The sequence below is a fragment of the Halichoerus grypus genome, chromosome 11, assembly GCF_964656455.1.
Source record: "Halichoerus grypus chromosome 11, mHalGry1.hap1.1, whole genome shotgun sequence".
Taxonomy (NCBI): Eukaryota; Metazoa; Chordata; class Mammalia; order Carnivora; family Phocidae; genus Halichoerus; species Halichoerus grypus.
This window is the reverse complement of record NC_135722.1, coordinates 70,166,679-70,181,096: the sequence shown is the minus strand read 5'-3', so window position 1 is coordinate 70,181,096 and position 14,418 is coordinate 70,166,679. Positions and strand designations below refer to the sequence as shown.

The window sequence follows — 14,418 nt, the reverse complement described above, 5'->3', positions numbered from 1 at the left end:
AATCTCTATGTTGCTAACTTAAGATGAGCCATTATGTAACAGAGTTGCCCTATAAATTAGCACAGTCTTGGAATTAGCGGAGATCATGGGCTTTGTGAGGGAGATGATGCTCTTCAGTACTGCCTGCTACTATTAGTCTATGTTTACTAATATCTTGAGGATGTGCTGAATTCTGGCAGAATTGGGAAAGGTCATAGAGATGAGGGGGAGTCTAACGATTATTTCAAGAATTTCAGAGGCAACTGATTGTGTTTTGCAAGAAGAAAACAAGATTGGATTAGCAAATCATTGTTCTTTTATTTTCAGTTTAGGAATATTATTATCTAGAGCTGCCTGGTGGGTGGAAGTTACAGAGACGCAGACTTCGTGCTACTGTAAGAAAGCAAAACAAGTTTTTGATGGTGGAAGAGGCTACTATCTCAGGAAAAAATCAACAGAGGGTGGATTACCTTTGGTTAGGGCAGTCATAGAAGGGGTTAGACTCTGGGTGGATGGTGGGATGTGGAGAGGCCCTTTTAGTTCTCCAAGTTCAGAGGTATATGTATTGGTAAATTACTTGGCAAAATAAACTTACTGATAAGTACAATATTTAGTCAACACTGGATCCTTTCTGTATGTAAGACTCAGTCATAATTACCATAAAATGCAATCCTTGTCTCAAACGACATTTTTGTGATGATTAACTACACAAAGTAATGTAATTGCCCAAATTACTCTCTTCCAATTTGTTCTCCATACTTGATTCAGAGTAATCATTAGCAAATACTAATCTCTTTATACCACTTCTCTGCTTAAAACACATTCATTCTGCCCTGATTTTAGAATAAAGACCTGCATTCTTAATGTGACCTACACAATCCAGCAGGTCTACCCCTTCTCCAGTCTTCTGTTGTAATCACCCTCCATTTCCAATCCAACCACACTGACCTACTATTAAATTCTCATATATACACCATGCTCCCATTTGTTGCATCAGTTCTCATGCTGTTTTTTTTTTTTTCTGTATGGATGTCTTTCTCATTTTTGGATGACTTGTACTCTCACCCTCAAAATCTCAGTTCACTTTTCACTTAATCAGGGAAGCCTTCCTGACCTTCTTATTTAGCTTTCATTTCCTGTTACACATGCTTGTGCTCTGTATTTCTCATTCACAGCATTGATCATTGTTAGAATTTACATTTGATTATGTAGCTATTTGATTAGTATCTGTTTCCCCTACTGGAATATAAAGATACTAAGGAATAGACATTCTCTGTTTTTCATTCACCATTGAACTCCCAGTGCCTTGGGATGTGTGCGTATCACAATAAATATATATTGAATGAATAATGTAAGTGGGGCTTCCTGCAGAAGTACAGAGGAGAACATTCAGAGAAGGGATGTGATACAGTGACCTCAGGCAATAAATTAATTTTATATAGTGCTTGCATATTTTAGACTGGTTTTACTTTTCACAAAAGTTCTAAGAACTAGGATTATTGTATCATAGCATATTATATTAATTTTACAGATAAGAACATTTATCCCTCTTAATTTTACAGAAAAGGACAGTTAACTAGCTCAAGATGAATAGTTATTAAGTAGCAGATTTAAGATAAGAAACCATGTGTTTGAGATTTTAGGAAAATTACCACGCACTTGTTATACGCAGATGTTATATTCTTTTATAACTTGCTTCAAATGGCATATGCTCTTATGATGTTCTTTAGGATTGCATTAGTTCAGTTTGCTCTAACAAAATACTGTAGACCAGGTGGCTAAGAGAACATTTATTTCAGTTGAGGCTGGGAAGTCTCAGATCAAAGTGCCAGCAGATTTGATGTCTGATGAGAGCCCTTTTCCTGGTTTGCAGGGCCATTTTCTTGCTGTATCCTGACATGGAGTCTATGGAGAGCTGTGGTCTCTTCCTCTTCTTACAAGAGCACTAATCCCACAATGGGGGCCCTACTCTCATAATCTTATCTAAACACAATTACCTCCCCAAAGCTCTCAAATACTATGACATTAGATTTCTCCCTTCCTTCCTTCTTCTTGTTTTCTTTTTAAGATTTTATTTATTTATTTGTCAGAGAGAGAGAGGGAGAGAGAGAGAACAAGCAGGGGGAGCGGCAGGCAGAGGGAGAAGCAGGCTCCCCGCCGAACAAGGAGCCTGATGCGGGGCTCTATCCCAGCACTCTGGGATCATGACCTGAGCCAAAGGCAGATGCTTCCGACTGAGCCACCCAGGCATCCCTTTCTTCTTCCTTCCTTCCTTCCTTCATTCCTTTTTCTTCCTTTTCTTTTCGTTTCGTTTTCTTTCTTTCTTTCTTTCTTTTCTTTCTTTCTTTCTTTCTTTCTTTCTTTCTTTCTTTCTTTCTTTCTTTCTTTCTTTCTTTCTCTCTTCCTTCCTTCCTTCCTTCCTTCCTTCCTTCCTTCCTTCCTTTCTTTCTTTCTTTCTTTCTTTCTCCCTCTTTCTTTCCTTTCCTTTCTTGACATTAGATTTCATCATATGAATTTCGGGGGGAACAGACATTCAGTCCATAAAAAGGAGTAAGCTATGTTTTATTTGTATATACTCATCTAAAATATATTTATAGTTTTAAAATTACATATGGAATTCTCAATTATGTTTTAGAGACCTTGACAGGTAGGATTCTAAACGTGAAAGTAACACTGCCATCTGGTGACAACAAACTCGAATGAAGTTGGAAAAGTAGAGCAGCGGTTAGTGCTCTAGGAATGGTAACACGAGTCAGAGTCACAGAGTGGACCTGGCCACATAACTTGGGGCGGTCCTTTGTTTTCAGTAAACATTTGAGGGAGCAGATTCTTACAATGGTCATGCATTAAGAGGGACTAAATAAAACAAATGCTCTTCGCCGTAGGATGTTACCCATGTAGTAAGTAGATCACGTGGTTTCCTGTGCTTGCGCCACTTGACTGCGATCTGTCTCCATGTTCCTCATTCTCTCCGTTGCTTCAGAATGAGGGAGTTTTGTACTCTGATAACCTAGTAAAGAGAAGTTTTCATCTTAGTTGAAAAAACTAAAACTAAAAAATTCAGGAACAAACATACATGAGGAAATGAGTCCTTGGTAAAATTTCCGGGTAGATTTTATAGCATTGTTAAGGAAGAAGTGGTATGCCAAGATAAACTCCATCTATCCTAAGGGGACACTTAAAGCCACTTTGAGTTAAATTACTATGTGATTTAATGTAAGCACAACAATAAAACACTTCCAGACACGATATATGGTTAGAAAATGAAGACTGTAAGAATTTTCTTTAAATTGTTGAACTACAAAAGAAAATTGGATAATTTATTTGTATCTCTTAAGTCCTACACTTATATGATAGATTTTAGCTGATAAATTTTAAGTGAATTATTGTCCTGGTACATTAAAATTGCAGATATAATTATCATCTAAAATCCCTTGAGCTAAAATTTTCTTATCATGTGCACATGCCAGATCAAAGAGATAACAATTACTCTATTTCTCTGGAGGCCTAAATAACAAAAACCCATCACTCTGAAATGATAATAACTTTGCTGAGTGAGGTGAGAATATTATATTTAACGTTTTTTTAGATAGTCTAGAGGGGCTTATTTCTATTTGTCTAATTACTAGTATATTCATTGTAATATATCCCTAAGGTTTTCTAACTCATGGTGTAGAAATAGCCTAACTGGAAATATTAATTACTTTTTATATAAGTCAATGAAAATTATTGCTTTCCTTACATGACTTATTACCCTGTCTCCCCTTCAGGAACAATACTTCATGTGCTGACAACAAACATTTTGTAACAGAGTTGCTATTTTGCCAAGAGTTAAGTTGGAAATCTCAGGAGCATAAATAATTTTAAGATAAGAAAAGCATCTGACTTATACATATTTCTTAGTCAATATCCTTAAAATAAAGTCCTTTTATGTTTATTTTAGGACAAGAGTGCAGATACCCCTTCTCTTGTTTTCATGTGATACACTATTTATATGAAAAATGTAGGTAGTACCAGACAATAGCAGATGACAATCTAGCAGGAGTTTGATTTAAAATTAGTTGCCAGAAAGTATGGCCTCAACACCGAGGGTTCTGATTCTTTGAAAAAAGCATTGCACAATGTGGTTATGATTATCTTTGTACGGGGCACAGCTGATCTGGATCCCTCCTAGTTTTGGGTCACAGAAGAACTCTAGAGGCACAGTGCTTAAGGTAAAACCTGAAAGATGGGTAGAGTCAGTAAGGTAAAGAGCTGAAAGGCAGGCAGGCAATGGTTTGGAAGGGGGTTGTGTGGTCAGAAGGTTCTAGAGAGAACACAAATGAAAAAGCTTTATTTGAAATTTTTGGCACCTTATCGGTGAAAAGAGGATTCAACTGCACCAGTGTGGAGGTACCTTATAATACACCAAGGCTCTGGAGGGCCCCTTCATACCCATAACAGTATAGTGGGGCCACAACAAGAAATTGACTTCACACCAGAAAAATGTACTCAAGTGTTTATAACACTAGTGGAAATGAGGGGAGAGTAAGTTATATGGCAGTGCAGAGCAGGCAGAGACCAGTTTCTTTTAGGGGTTTTTGGTGAGAGGGAAGTAGACAGTTGTTCCAGATTCTCAAAGAAGTTGGCACTTTGCCATGATCCTTCAAGGAGAAGCAGGATGAGGTCTGCAGCAAGTCTGTAGTCTGTTTTTGCCTTGACTGTGTTTTGACTCTTGCCTTATTTGTTCAGCTAGGATTGTGTCTAAGCAGAGCCTCAGCATCTGTTCTTAACCTCAACTGCAGCCTTATCCTTTTACCCATGTGCCGGATGCTCCTGGCTTACCTACGAGGATCCCAGAAGGTAAGAACAAAAAATCCTAGTCACAGATTCCAGGATAAAAAATCAAGTGGAACAGTGGCATGTTAGTACTACTGAGTTTTCATGGTCTGACCTTCTAATAGACTGATTTCTATCATCTGCTGTCAGCTACCAGATGATAGTAAAGACCATGTCACCTGTCAAGATGATCAGTGAGCTCTTCTGCAATGCTAGACAGAGGCAGTGGATAATAGAAATGGCTATTAATAGTGATATCAGGTGCTGGGCTAAGCACTCCACAGATGTAAGTGTGAATCCTCACAATGATTCTGCAGGTCTTGTAGATGAAGAACTGAGGCACAGAGAGGTTAAGTAACTTGACCAATGTCATGAGACTAGCAAAATGGCAGAGCTAAGATCAGTCCCAGTTCTGAGATTTTTCCACTATACTACTATGCCTCATTGAGAGCCTGTGTTTTCATTTAGTTAAGTCCAGGTGAGCAAACTAGAAACTAGAGCCCTGTGGACTTTCATCAAAATATACAGTGTCTACTGGTGTTGGTGGCGATTTATCTCCTTTTCAAATACATGCGTGTTTTAAGCTATGTAATAGTCTTGGAGATGTCTTGATTAAGATGTGATGTCATGTGTGATGTTGTAAAATGAAGGTTGTAAGGAAACAGTAAAGCACTTTGGAAATTAAAACTCAACAAATTATTTTTTGTCTTCAGTTATCCTGGTGTGTTTGTGTTTCTTTTCTTTGTTGAAATAATAAGGCATTCCTGGATCAATATTGATACTTTAAAAGAAGTTGTTAATATGAGGTCACTTTGATGTTCTGTGTGGTTCATATGAGCAGATTTACTGCAGTAAAACTTCTCAACCTTTTCATGTAATTATATTTAGAAACTCTTTGCTTTTAATGCAGTAATTTGTGGAAATAACTCTTTCTCTAGGTTGCCTACCATTGTAAAATGCTAGGTTTTGATGCCTATGGCTGGCTATTGGCTTGGTGTGAAGAAAGAGAAGATAAACGGCAGGAAATGAAAAGTGCCCACCTAAGTCTCTCAGTATTTAAATAAGTCTTAAAGAACGGTCCCCTGATGTGAAACATAGGTATTCAAAGATGCTTGACATTTTATTTTTTTATAAGATCAAGAAGGCATTTAAAAGCGTAGATGGAATTGCTTCATTTAAAAATCATCTTATTTTTTGACTACAAAAGGAAATTATATATATTGTACAACTCAAACATTCCAGAAATATGTAAAGTAATCAGTGAAAGTTTCTCCTAATATTACTGTGCTGTAACAACCACAGATTAGTTTGGGGTAAATGCCTTCAGATTTGCATAGAATGCCATTAATTTTAAACACTATAGGACTATAGTTTATGTGTTATCACTTTTACCTAGCCATATATCTGACACATCTTTCCATATCAATAAGTCTTCTCACATTCTCTGTAATGGTTTGGGTGTTCTACTGACTAGATATATCATAATTCATCTCACCAACTTTTAATTCCTAGGCCTCTGCCGTATTTCTAAATCTTTGATATTATGAACAATGCTATAGTGAAAAACTTTGTACACATATCTTATTTCCTGCTTCATTTTCACCATACTGAATTTTATTTAGGTTCCAAGCAGGAGAACCAGAAGATTGTTGGATAAAAGCAGAACATTCCATATAACCTGTGGTGTGACTATATGTATTTTTTCAGGTGAGAAAACAAAAAGATATGAAAATATTATGTTAGAACACATTTTATAAATGGTATTTTTGTTGTTCTGTAAATTATTTGCTGTCACCTACTTGTGATTTTCTCATCACATACCTTAATTTTCTCTTCCATGTGTTTAAAGAGAGTTGCCTAATTGTGCTATAGAAAATGAGTGTATCTTACACATTATGTATGTAGTTTTCACATTATCATGTATGAGAGTTGGCTCTCAAGCTGTTAATAATTGTTTCCTACAAGTAAATACTTTCATTTAGAAAGACTAAAAGAAATAAAATAAAAATTTTTAAGGTTTAAAAATAAAGATATGATAGGACTTTAAATGCATACAAATTACAATGTGAAATGTACATTCATAGAATGTGATTCCATTTAAAAGTATATTTGATAAATGTTTCTTTGATATGAATACTTGGTATTAAATATCAAATGTTTGTGGAAATTTATCCTGTTCAGTTTCAAGTTAAAATATCAAATGACTGAGGGTTCTGGGCGGGGGGGGATGGGTTAGCCTGGTGATGGGTATTAAAGAGGGCACGTACTGAATGAAGCACTGGGTGTTACACGCAAACAATGAATCATGGAAGCTACATCAAAAACTAATGATGTAATGTATGGTGATTAACATAACATAATAAAAAAAAAGAGAAAAAGAAGAAAAAAGAAAAAAAATATCAAGTGAGAATCTTTTGTTTTTTAAGAGTCATTTTAAAGTAAGTTTTTATCCTGAATATTTATGTGGTATTTTTCAAGTTTTGGAACAGAAAGTGATAAACATATTAATTAAGTACTTGGACTTTGGAGGCAGGGTTGTGTAGGATCTATCCCCAACTGCCCTTCTACCTTACTATGTGACATAAGCTCTCTGGTCTTTGATTTGTTGTTGTTTTAATCATAAAGTGATTGACAGTATCACCTGCCTCATGGTTTGAAGACTAAAATGAGACCGCCCATAGGAAGATTTTAGGGTGAAATTAGTTATAATTTACAATCTCAGGTGTTAATTATCTCAGTGGCATAGCACCTGACATTTCTCTCTGGTCATGACTTGATAGGGCAGACCTGTTTTGACACCAGGGACATTTGGTCTGGATATGTATGTATGACTATTTTGAATCAGACATGTTTTGGTGCAGCTACTATTAAGAGGTCATTAAGCTCTCTGCTTTTAAAAAGTTGCCAAGTACTGTTGAAACAGGCATCTGCACTGTTTTGTCCCTGGACATCTTATTGGTGGGTCCCACATCTGCAGGCGAGAGATGGGGAGAGGCTCGGGTAGGATTAGGACTCCATACCACTCAAGAGGCTGGGGATGGAGTAAGAGTCCAGGATGAGATGAGGACCAAGGGTGTGGCTGGGGTCAGGGCTGGGTTAGAACAGAGGGAGTGAAAGGTCAGGAAAGCAGGAGGGTCTGGGGCTGTGGACACATTTGTAACTTGGTTTGTTCTAAACTGCAGTTGTGTCCAAATATTCTGGTTTAGTTGGAGAAAAATGAAGAGACTGAGATCTTGTAGAGTCTTGCCATGAATGAACACGCATTCCCAGACTGTTTGCATTTTGCCACTCACTAGTTGTCTGACCTTAGCTGGGTGACCTCTTCTAACCTTCGTTTTCTTCTCTGTGAAATAGGGATGTTTCTATCCACTTCATTGTTTTGTTGAGAGAATTAAATCAGAAAATCTATTCAAAATATCTGGCCTGGCTTTCTCCCTGCTGCCCGAAATTAGAAGCCCCAATTTCTTTTGACCTGAAAGGTCATTTAAAGAAGGTGAATGTATCCCTTAAGGGTGTATCTCAGACAACTGATACCTAGGGCTTTTTTTCAGGAGAATTCAGAAAGAAGGAACCACAAAGCATGTAGTTAACACATAAACCTTAATTTAAAATGAAGGGATTTTTTAAACTTACACATTTCAGATATGATAAAGCTAGAGGACACAGACAGTTTTGCTTAAATAATGTTTTATGCCTATGCCATAGACAAGTTTCACCTGGACAGCCTCTTAAAAATTTCCTTAGAACTCTGTCCTTGCTTGTTAGTTAACCAACTTCTAAATTCCTGTCCACTTTTTTATTTATTTATTTATTTTTTACACTTTTTAAAAATTTTATTATGTTATGTTAATCACCATGCATTACATCATTAGCTTTTAATGTAGTGTTCCATGATCCATTGTTTGCATATAACATCCACTGCTCCATTCAGTACATGCCCTCTTTAATACCCATCACCAGGCTAACCCATCCTCCCACCTCCCTCCCCTCTAGAACCCTCAGTTGGTTTCTCAGAGTCCATAGTCTCTCATGGTTCATCTCCCCCTCCGATCTCCCCACCCTTCACTTTTCCCTTCCTACTATTTTCTTTTTTTTTAACATATAATGTATTATTTGTTTCAGAGGTACAGGTCTGTGATTCAACAGTCTTAGACAATTCACAGCACTCACCATAGCACATACCTTCCCCAATGTCTATCACCCAGCCACCCCATCCCTCCCACCCCCCACCACTCCAGCAACCCTCAGTTTGTTTCCTGAGATTAAGAATTCTTCATATCATATGATACATGCCTTTCTCTGATTGACTTATTTCGTTCAGCATAACACCCTCCAGTTCTATCCACATCCTTGCAAATGGCAAGATTTCATTCCTTTTGATGGCTGCATAATAATCCATGGAATATATATATATATATATATATATATATATATATATATATACCACCTCTTCTTTATCCATTCATCTGTCGATGGAATTCTTGGCTCTTTCTATAGTTTGGCTATTGTGGACATTGCTGCTATAAACATCGGGGTGCACATACCCCTTCGGATCCCTACATTTGTATCTTTGGGGTAAATACCCAGTAGCGCAATTGCTGGGTCGTAGGGCAGCTCTATTTTCAACTTTCTGAGGAATCTCTGTACTGTTTTCCAGAGTGGCTGCACCAGCTTGCATTCCCACCAACAGTGTAGGAGGGTTCCCCTTTCTCCGCATCCTCGCCAACATCTGTCATTTCCTGACTTGTTAATTTTAGCCATTCTGACTGGTGTGAGATGGTATCTCATTGAGGTTTTGATTTGGATTTCCCTGATGACAAGTGATGTTGAGCACTTTTTCATGTGTCTGTGGCCATTTGGATGTCTTCTTTGGAAAAATGTCTGTTCATGTCTTCTGACCATTTCTTGATTGGATCATTTGTTCTTTGGATGTTGAGTTTAAGACGTTCTTTATAGATTTTGGATACTAGCCCTTTATCTGATATATCATTTGCAAATATCTTCTCCCATTCTGCTGGTTGTCTTTTGGTTTTGTTGACTGTTTCTTTTGCTGTGCAAAAGCTTTTTATCTTGATGAAGTGCCAATAGTTCATTTTTGCCCTTGCTTCCCTTGCCCTTGGCGATGTCTCCAGGAAGAAGTTGCTGCGCCTGAGGTCAAAGAGGTTGCTGCCTGTGTTCTCCTTTAGGATTTTGACGGACTCCTGTTTCACATTGAGGTCTTTCAACCATTTGGAGTCTATTTTTGTGTGTGGTGTAAGGAAATGGTCCAGTTTCATTCTTCTGCATGTGGCTGTCCAATTTTCCCAACACCATTTGTTGAAAAGACTGTCTTTTTGCCATTAGACATTCTTTCCTGCTTTGTCGAAGATGAGTTGACCATAGAGTTGAGGGTCCATTTCTGGGCTCTCTATTCTGTTCCATTGATCGATGTGTCTGTTTTGTGCCAGTACCATACTGTCTTGATGATTGCAGCTTTGTAATAGAGCTTGAAGTCGGGAATTGTGATGCCACCAGCTTTGGTTTTCTTTTTCAATATTCCTCTGGCTCTTCGGGGTCTTTTCTGGTTCCATACAAATTTTAGGATTATTTGTTCCATTTCTTTGAAAAAAGTGGATGGTATTTTGATGGGGATTGCATTGAATGTGGAGATTGCTCTAGGTAGCATTGACGTCTTCACAATATTTGTTCTTCCAATCCATGAGCATGGAATGTTTTTCCATTTCTTTGTTTCTTCCTCAATTTCTTTCATGAGTATTTTATAGTTTTCTGGGTAGAGATTCTTTGCCTCTTTGGTTAGATTTATTCCTAGGTAGCTTATGGTTTTGAGTGCAATTGTAAATGGGATTGACTCCTTAATTTCTCTTTCTTCTGTCCTGTTGGTGTATAGGAATGCCACTGATTTCTGTGCATTGATTTTATATCCTGCCACTTTACTGAATTCCTGTATGAGTTCTAGCAGTTTTGGGGTGGAGTCTTTCATCTGCAAAGAGTGAGAGTTTGACTTCTTTGCTGATTTGGATGCCTTTTATTTTTTTTTGTTGTCTGATTGCTGTGGCTAGGACTTCTAGTACTATGTTGAATAGCAGTGGTGATAGTGGACATCCCTGCCGTGTTCCTGACCTTAGGGGGAAAGCTCTCAGTTTTTCCCCATTGAGAATGATATTGACTGTGAGTTTTTCATAGATGGCTTTTATGATATTGAGGTACGTACCCTCTATCCCTATACTCTGAAGAGTTTTGATCAAGAAAGGATGCTGTACTTTGTCAAATGCTTTTTCTGCATCTATTGAGAGGATCATATGATTCTTGTTCTTTCTTTTGTTAATGTATTGTATCACGTTGATTGATTTGCGGATGTTGAATCAACCTTGCAGCCCAGGGATAAATCCCACTTGGTCGTGGTGAATAATCCTTTTGATGTACTGTTGGATCCTATTGGCTAGTATTTTGGTGAGAATTTTTGCATCCATGTTCATCAAGGATATTGGTCTGTAATTCTCCTTTTTGATGAGGTCTTTGTCTGGTTTTGGGATCAAGGTAATGGTGGCCTCATAAAACAAGTTTGGAAGTTTTCCTTCCATTTCTATTTTTTGGAACAGTTTCAGAAGGATAGGTATTAATTCTTCTTTAAATGTTTGGTAGAATTCCCTTGGGAGGCCATCTGGCCCTGGGAGATTTTTGATGACTGCTTCAATTTCCTTAGTGGTATAGGTCTGTTCAGGTTTTCTATTTTCTTCCTGGTTCAGTTTTGGTAGTTGATACATCTCTAGGAATGCATCCATTTCTTCCAGATTGTCTAATTTGCTGGCATATAGCTGCTCATAATATGTTCTTATAACTGTTTGTATTTCTTTGGTGTTGGTTGTGATCCCTCCTCTTTCATTCATGATTTGATTTATTTGGGTCATTTCTCTTTTCTTTTTGATAAGTATGGCCAGGGATTTATCAGTCTTGTTAATTCTTTCAAAGAACCAGCTCCTAGTTTCATTGATCTGTTCTACTGCTCTTTTGGTTTCTATTTCATTGATTTCTGCTCTGATCTTTATTATTTCTCTTCTCCTGTTGCGTTTAGGCTTTATTTGCTGTTCTTTCTCCAGCTCCTTTAGGTGTAGGGTTAGGTTGTGTATTTGAGACCTTTCTTGTTTCTTGAGAAAGGCTTGTATTGCTATATACTTTCCTCTTAGGACCGCCTTTGCTGTATCCTAAAGATTTGAACAGTTGTGTTTTCATTTTCATTTGTTTCCATGAATTTTTTTAATTCTTCTTTAATTTCCTGGTTGACCCATTCATTCTTTAGTAGGATGCTCTTTAGCCTCCATGTATTTGAGTTCTTTCCGACTTTCCTCTTGTGATTGAGTTCTAGTTTCAAAGCACTGTGGTCTGAAAATATGCAGGGAGTGATCCCAATCTTTTGGTACCAGTTGAGACCTGATTTGTGACCTAGGATGTGATCTCTTCTGGAGAATGTTCGATGGGCACTAGAGAAGAATGTGTATTCTGTTGCTTTGGGATGGAATGTTCTGAATATATCTGTGAAGTCCACTTAGTCCAGTGTGTCATTTATAGTCTTTATTTCCTTGTTGATCTTTTGTTTAGATGATCTGTCATTTCAATGAGGGGGGTGTTAAAATCCCCCACTATTATTGTATTGTTGTCAATGTGTTTCTTTGCTTTTGTTATTAATTGACTTACTTATGTAACTGGCTGCTCCCGTGTTAGGGGCATAGATATTTACAATTGTTAGATCTTCTTGTTGAATTGACCCTTTAAGTAGTATATAGTGTCCTTCCTCATCTCTTATTACAGTCTTTGGTTTACAATCTAATTTGTCTGATATAAGGATTGCCACCCCAGCTTTCTTTTGGTGTCCATTAGCATGGTAAATGGTTTTCCACCCCCTCACTTTCAACCTGGAGGTGTCTTTGGTCTAAAATGAGTCTCTTGCAGACAGCATATTGATAGGTCTTGTTTTTTTATCCAATCTGATAGCCTGTGTCTTTTGATTGGGGCATTTAGCCCATTTACATTCAGGGTAACTATTGAAAGCTATGAATTTAGTGCCATTGTATTGCCTGTAAGGTGACTGTTACTGTATATTGTCTGTGTTCCTTTCTGGTCTATGTTGCTTTTAGGGTCTCTCTTTGCTTAGAGGACCCCTTTCAAGATTTCTTGTAGGGCTGGTTTTGTGTTTGCAAATTCCTTTAGTTTTTGTTTGTCCTTGAAGCTTTTTATCTCTCCTTCTATTTTCAATGACAGCCTAGCTGGATATAGTATTCTTGGCTGCATATTTTTCTCATTTAGTGCTCTGAATATGTCATGCCAGTCCTTTCTGGCCTGCCAGGTCTCTGTGAATAGGTCTGTTGCCAATCTATTATTTCTACCATTGTAGGTTACAGATCTCTTGTGCCGAGCTGCTCTCTCCTGTCCACTTTTTATTAGACCTTTTTCCTTCCTCTAATTTGATTCTGGCAGGAGCTTATCAATCCTTTAACCAACCTTGAAATTAGTTAGGATTCTAGTCCTTCTCTCGCTTTTATTTGTGTTTGTGAGTCCTTCAGAACTCTTGGCGTATTTCACGAAAAGTGAAAGAATGAGAAGACAAAGACCACCCACCTCATCTCGGTATCTCGCTGCATTCAGTTCAGCAAAATCCTCATGTGCTAGGTTGGAGAGAACCATGAAGTTTTCCAGTTTCTACACAAGTTTTCTGTTGAATAACTACACACCCTGTATTGGTATAGACTGTAATGGTTCACTAACCAGTTTCAGGTCACTTATCTCATTAAGTCTCCTATTTCTGTCATTGTCATTTTACAGAGAGTTAACCTGGGGTGTTGGTAAGCATGCAGTGTGGCCAAGAAAACCAGATTTCCAATTAATTATCTGTCGTCCTTTCTAGTACATTGTAATGTACTGTTAATCCGAACCTTATTTCACCTACAAGAATAGATTGGGAAGGGAGAAGATATTCTCATCCAATGTACAAGTTCGTTTGCTCCTTCCTTGTCTGGCCTCCTCAAGATAATTTTCCTTTTTCCTAGCTGTGCCAAAATGAATTTGTCTTCAACTCTCTATTAATATACTAACACTTCCGTCTTCTCTGTGAGCTCCGCGTCTGTTGAGCTCTCTGTTTACTGTGCCAGTGTGGGTAGATTATTAAATGGTAATTATTATTTTCCTGAATTTTTAATCCCAGTGAAGTGATTACCAAGACTTTTGCTGTGGGGTTCAGGAAATTTAGGAAATTCCTTCTTGAATTTATGGATTGTGAGAAATTTTAACTGGCTAAAAGTCTTTCAGTGGGCCTATATTTTAGGTTGAGTGGCAGTGAAATATACAAGGCCTATAACAGATTTGGAGCTAGAGGAGAGGGGAAAAATGTAGAAAAACTCAAATATCTAGGAGCTGCTTAAATAAATAAATACATGGGCATATTATCACATACTGACATGTGTTGTTTCCTAACCCTGATTTGCTAGAGGTATTTTATTCTATCCTTTGAAAATTCAGTTTCTTTACATGATTTCTTATACTCAGCTGTCTATAATCAAGACTTGTTGTGTCTTTAAAATTTCCCTTTGCAATTTAATATTTTATTGCTCAGGTAGCTGTCAAAGTTTG

General features: G+C 37.5%; 1 protein-coding gene across 8 annotated transcripts in view; it reads left to right on the top strand.

Annotated features, from left to right (window-relative positions):
* Positions 1 to 14,418, top strand: part of NOX4 (NADPH oxidase 4) — a 170,973-nt gene that overhangs the window by 22,519 nt on the left and 134,036 nt on the right. For 6 of the 8 annotated variants that reach the window (XR_013442516.1, XR_013442517.1, XM_078058663.1 and 3 more), the window contains 2 exons: positions 4,711 to 4,821; positions 6,420 to 6,504. Coding sequence is in view for 6 of the 8 variants with exons in the window: in XM_078058663.1 (XP_077914789.1) it covers positions 4,711 to 4,821; positions 6,420 to 6,504 (196 nt within the window). In the remaining 2 variants the exon portion in view is untranslated. The remainder of the gene's footprint in view (positions 1 to 4,710; positions 4,822 to 6,419; positions 6,505 to 14,418) is intronic. The other 2 variants (XM_078058664.1, XM_078058666.1) reach the window with 1 other exon arrangement.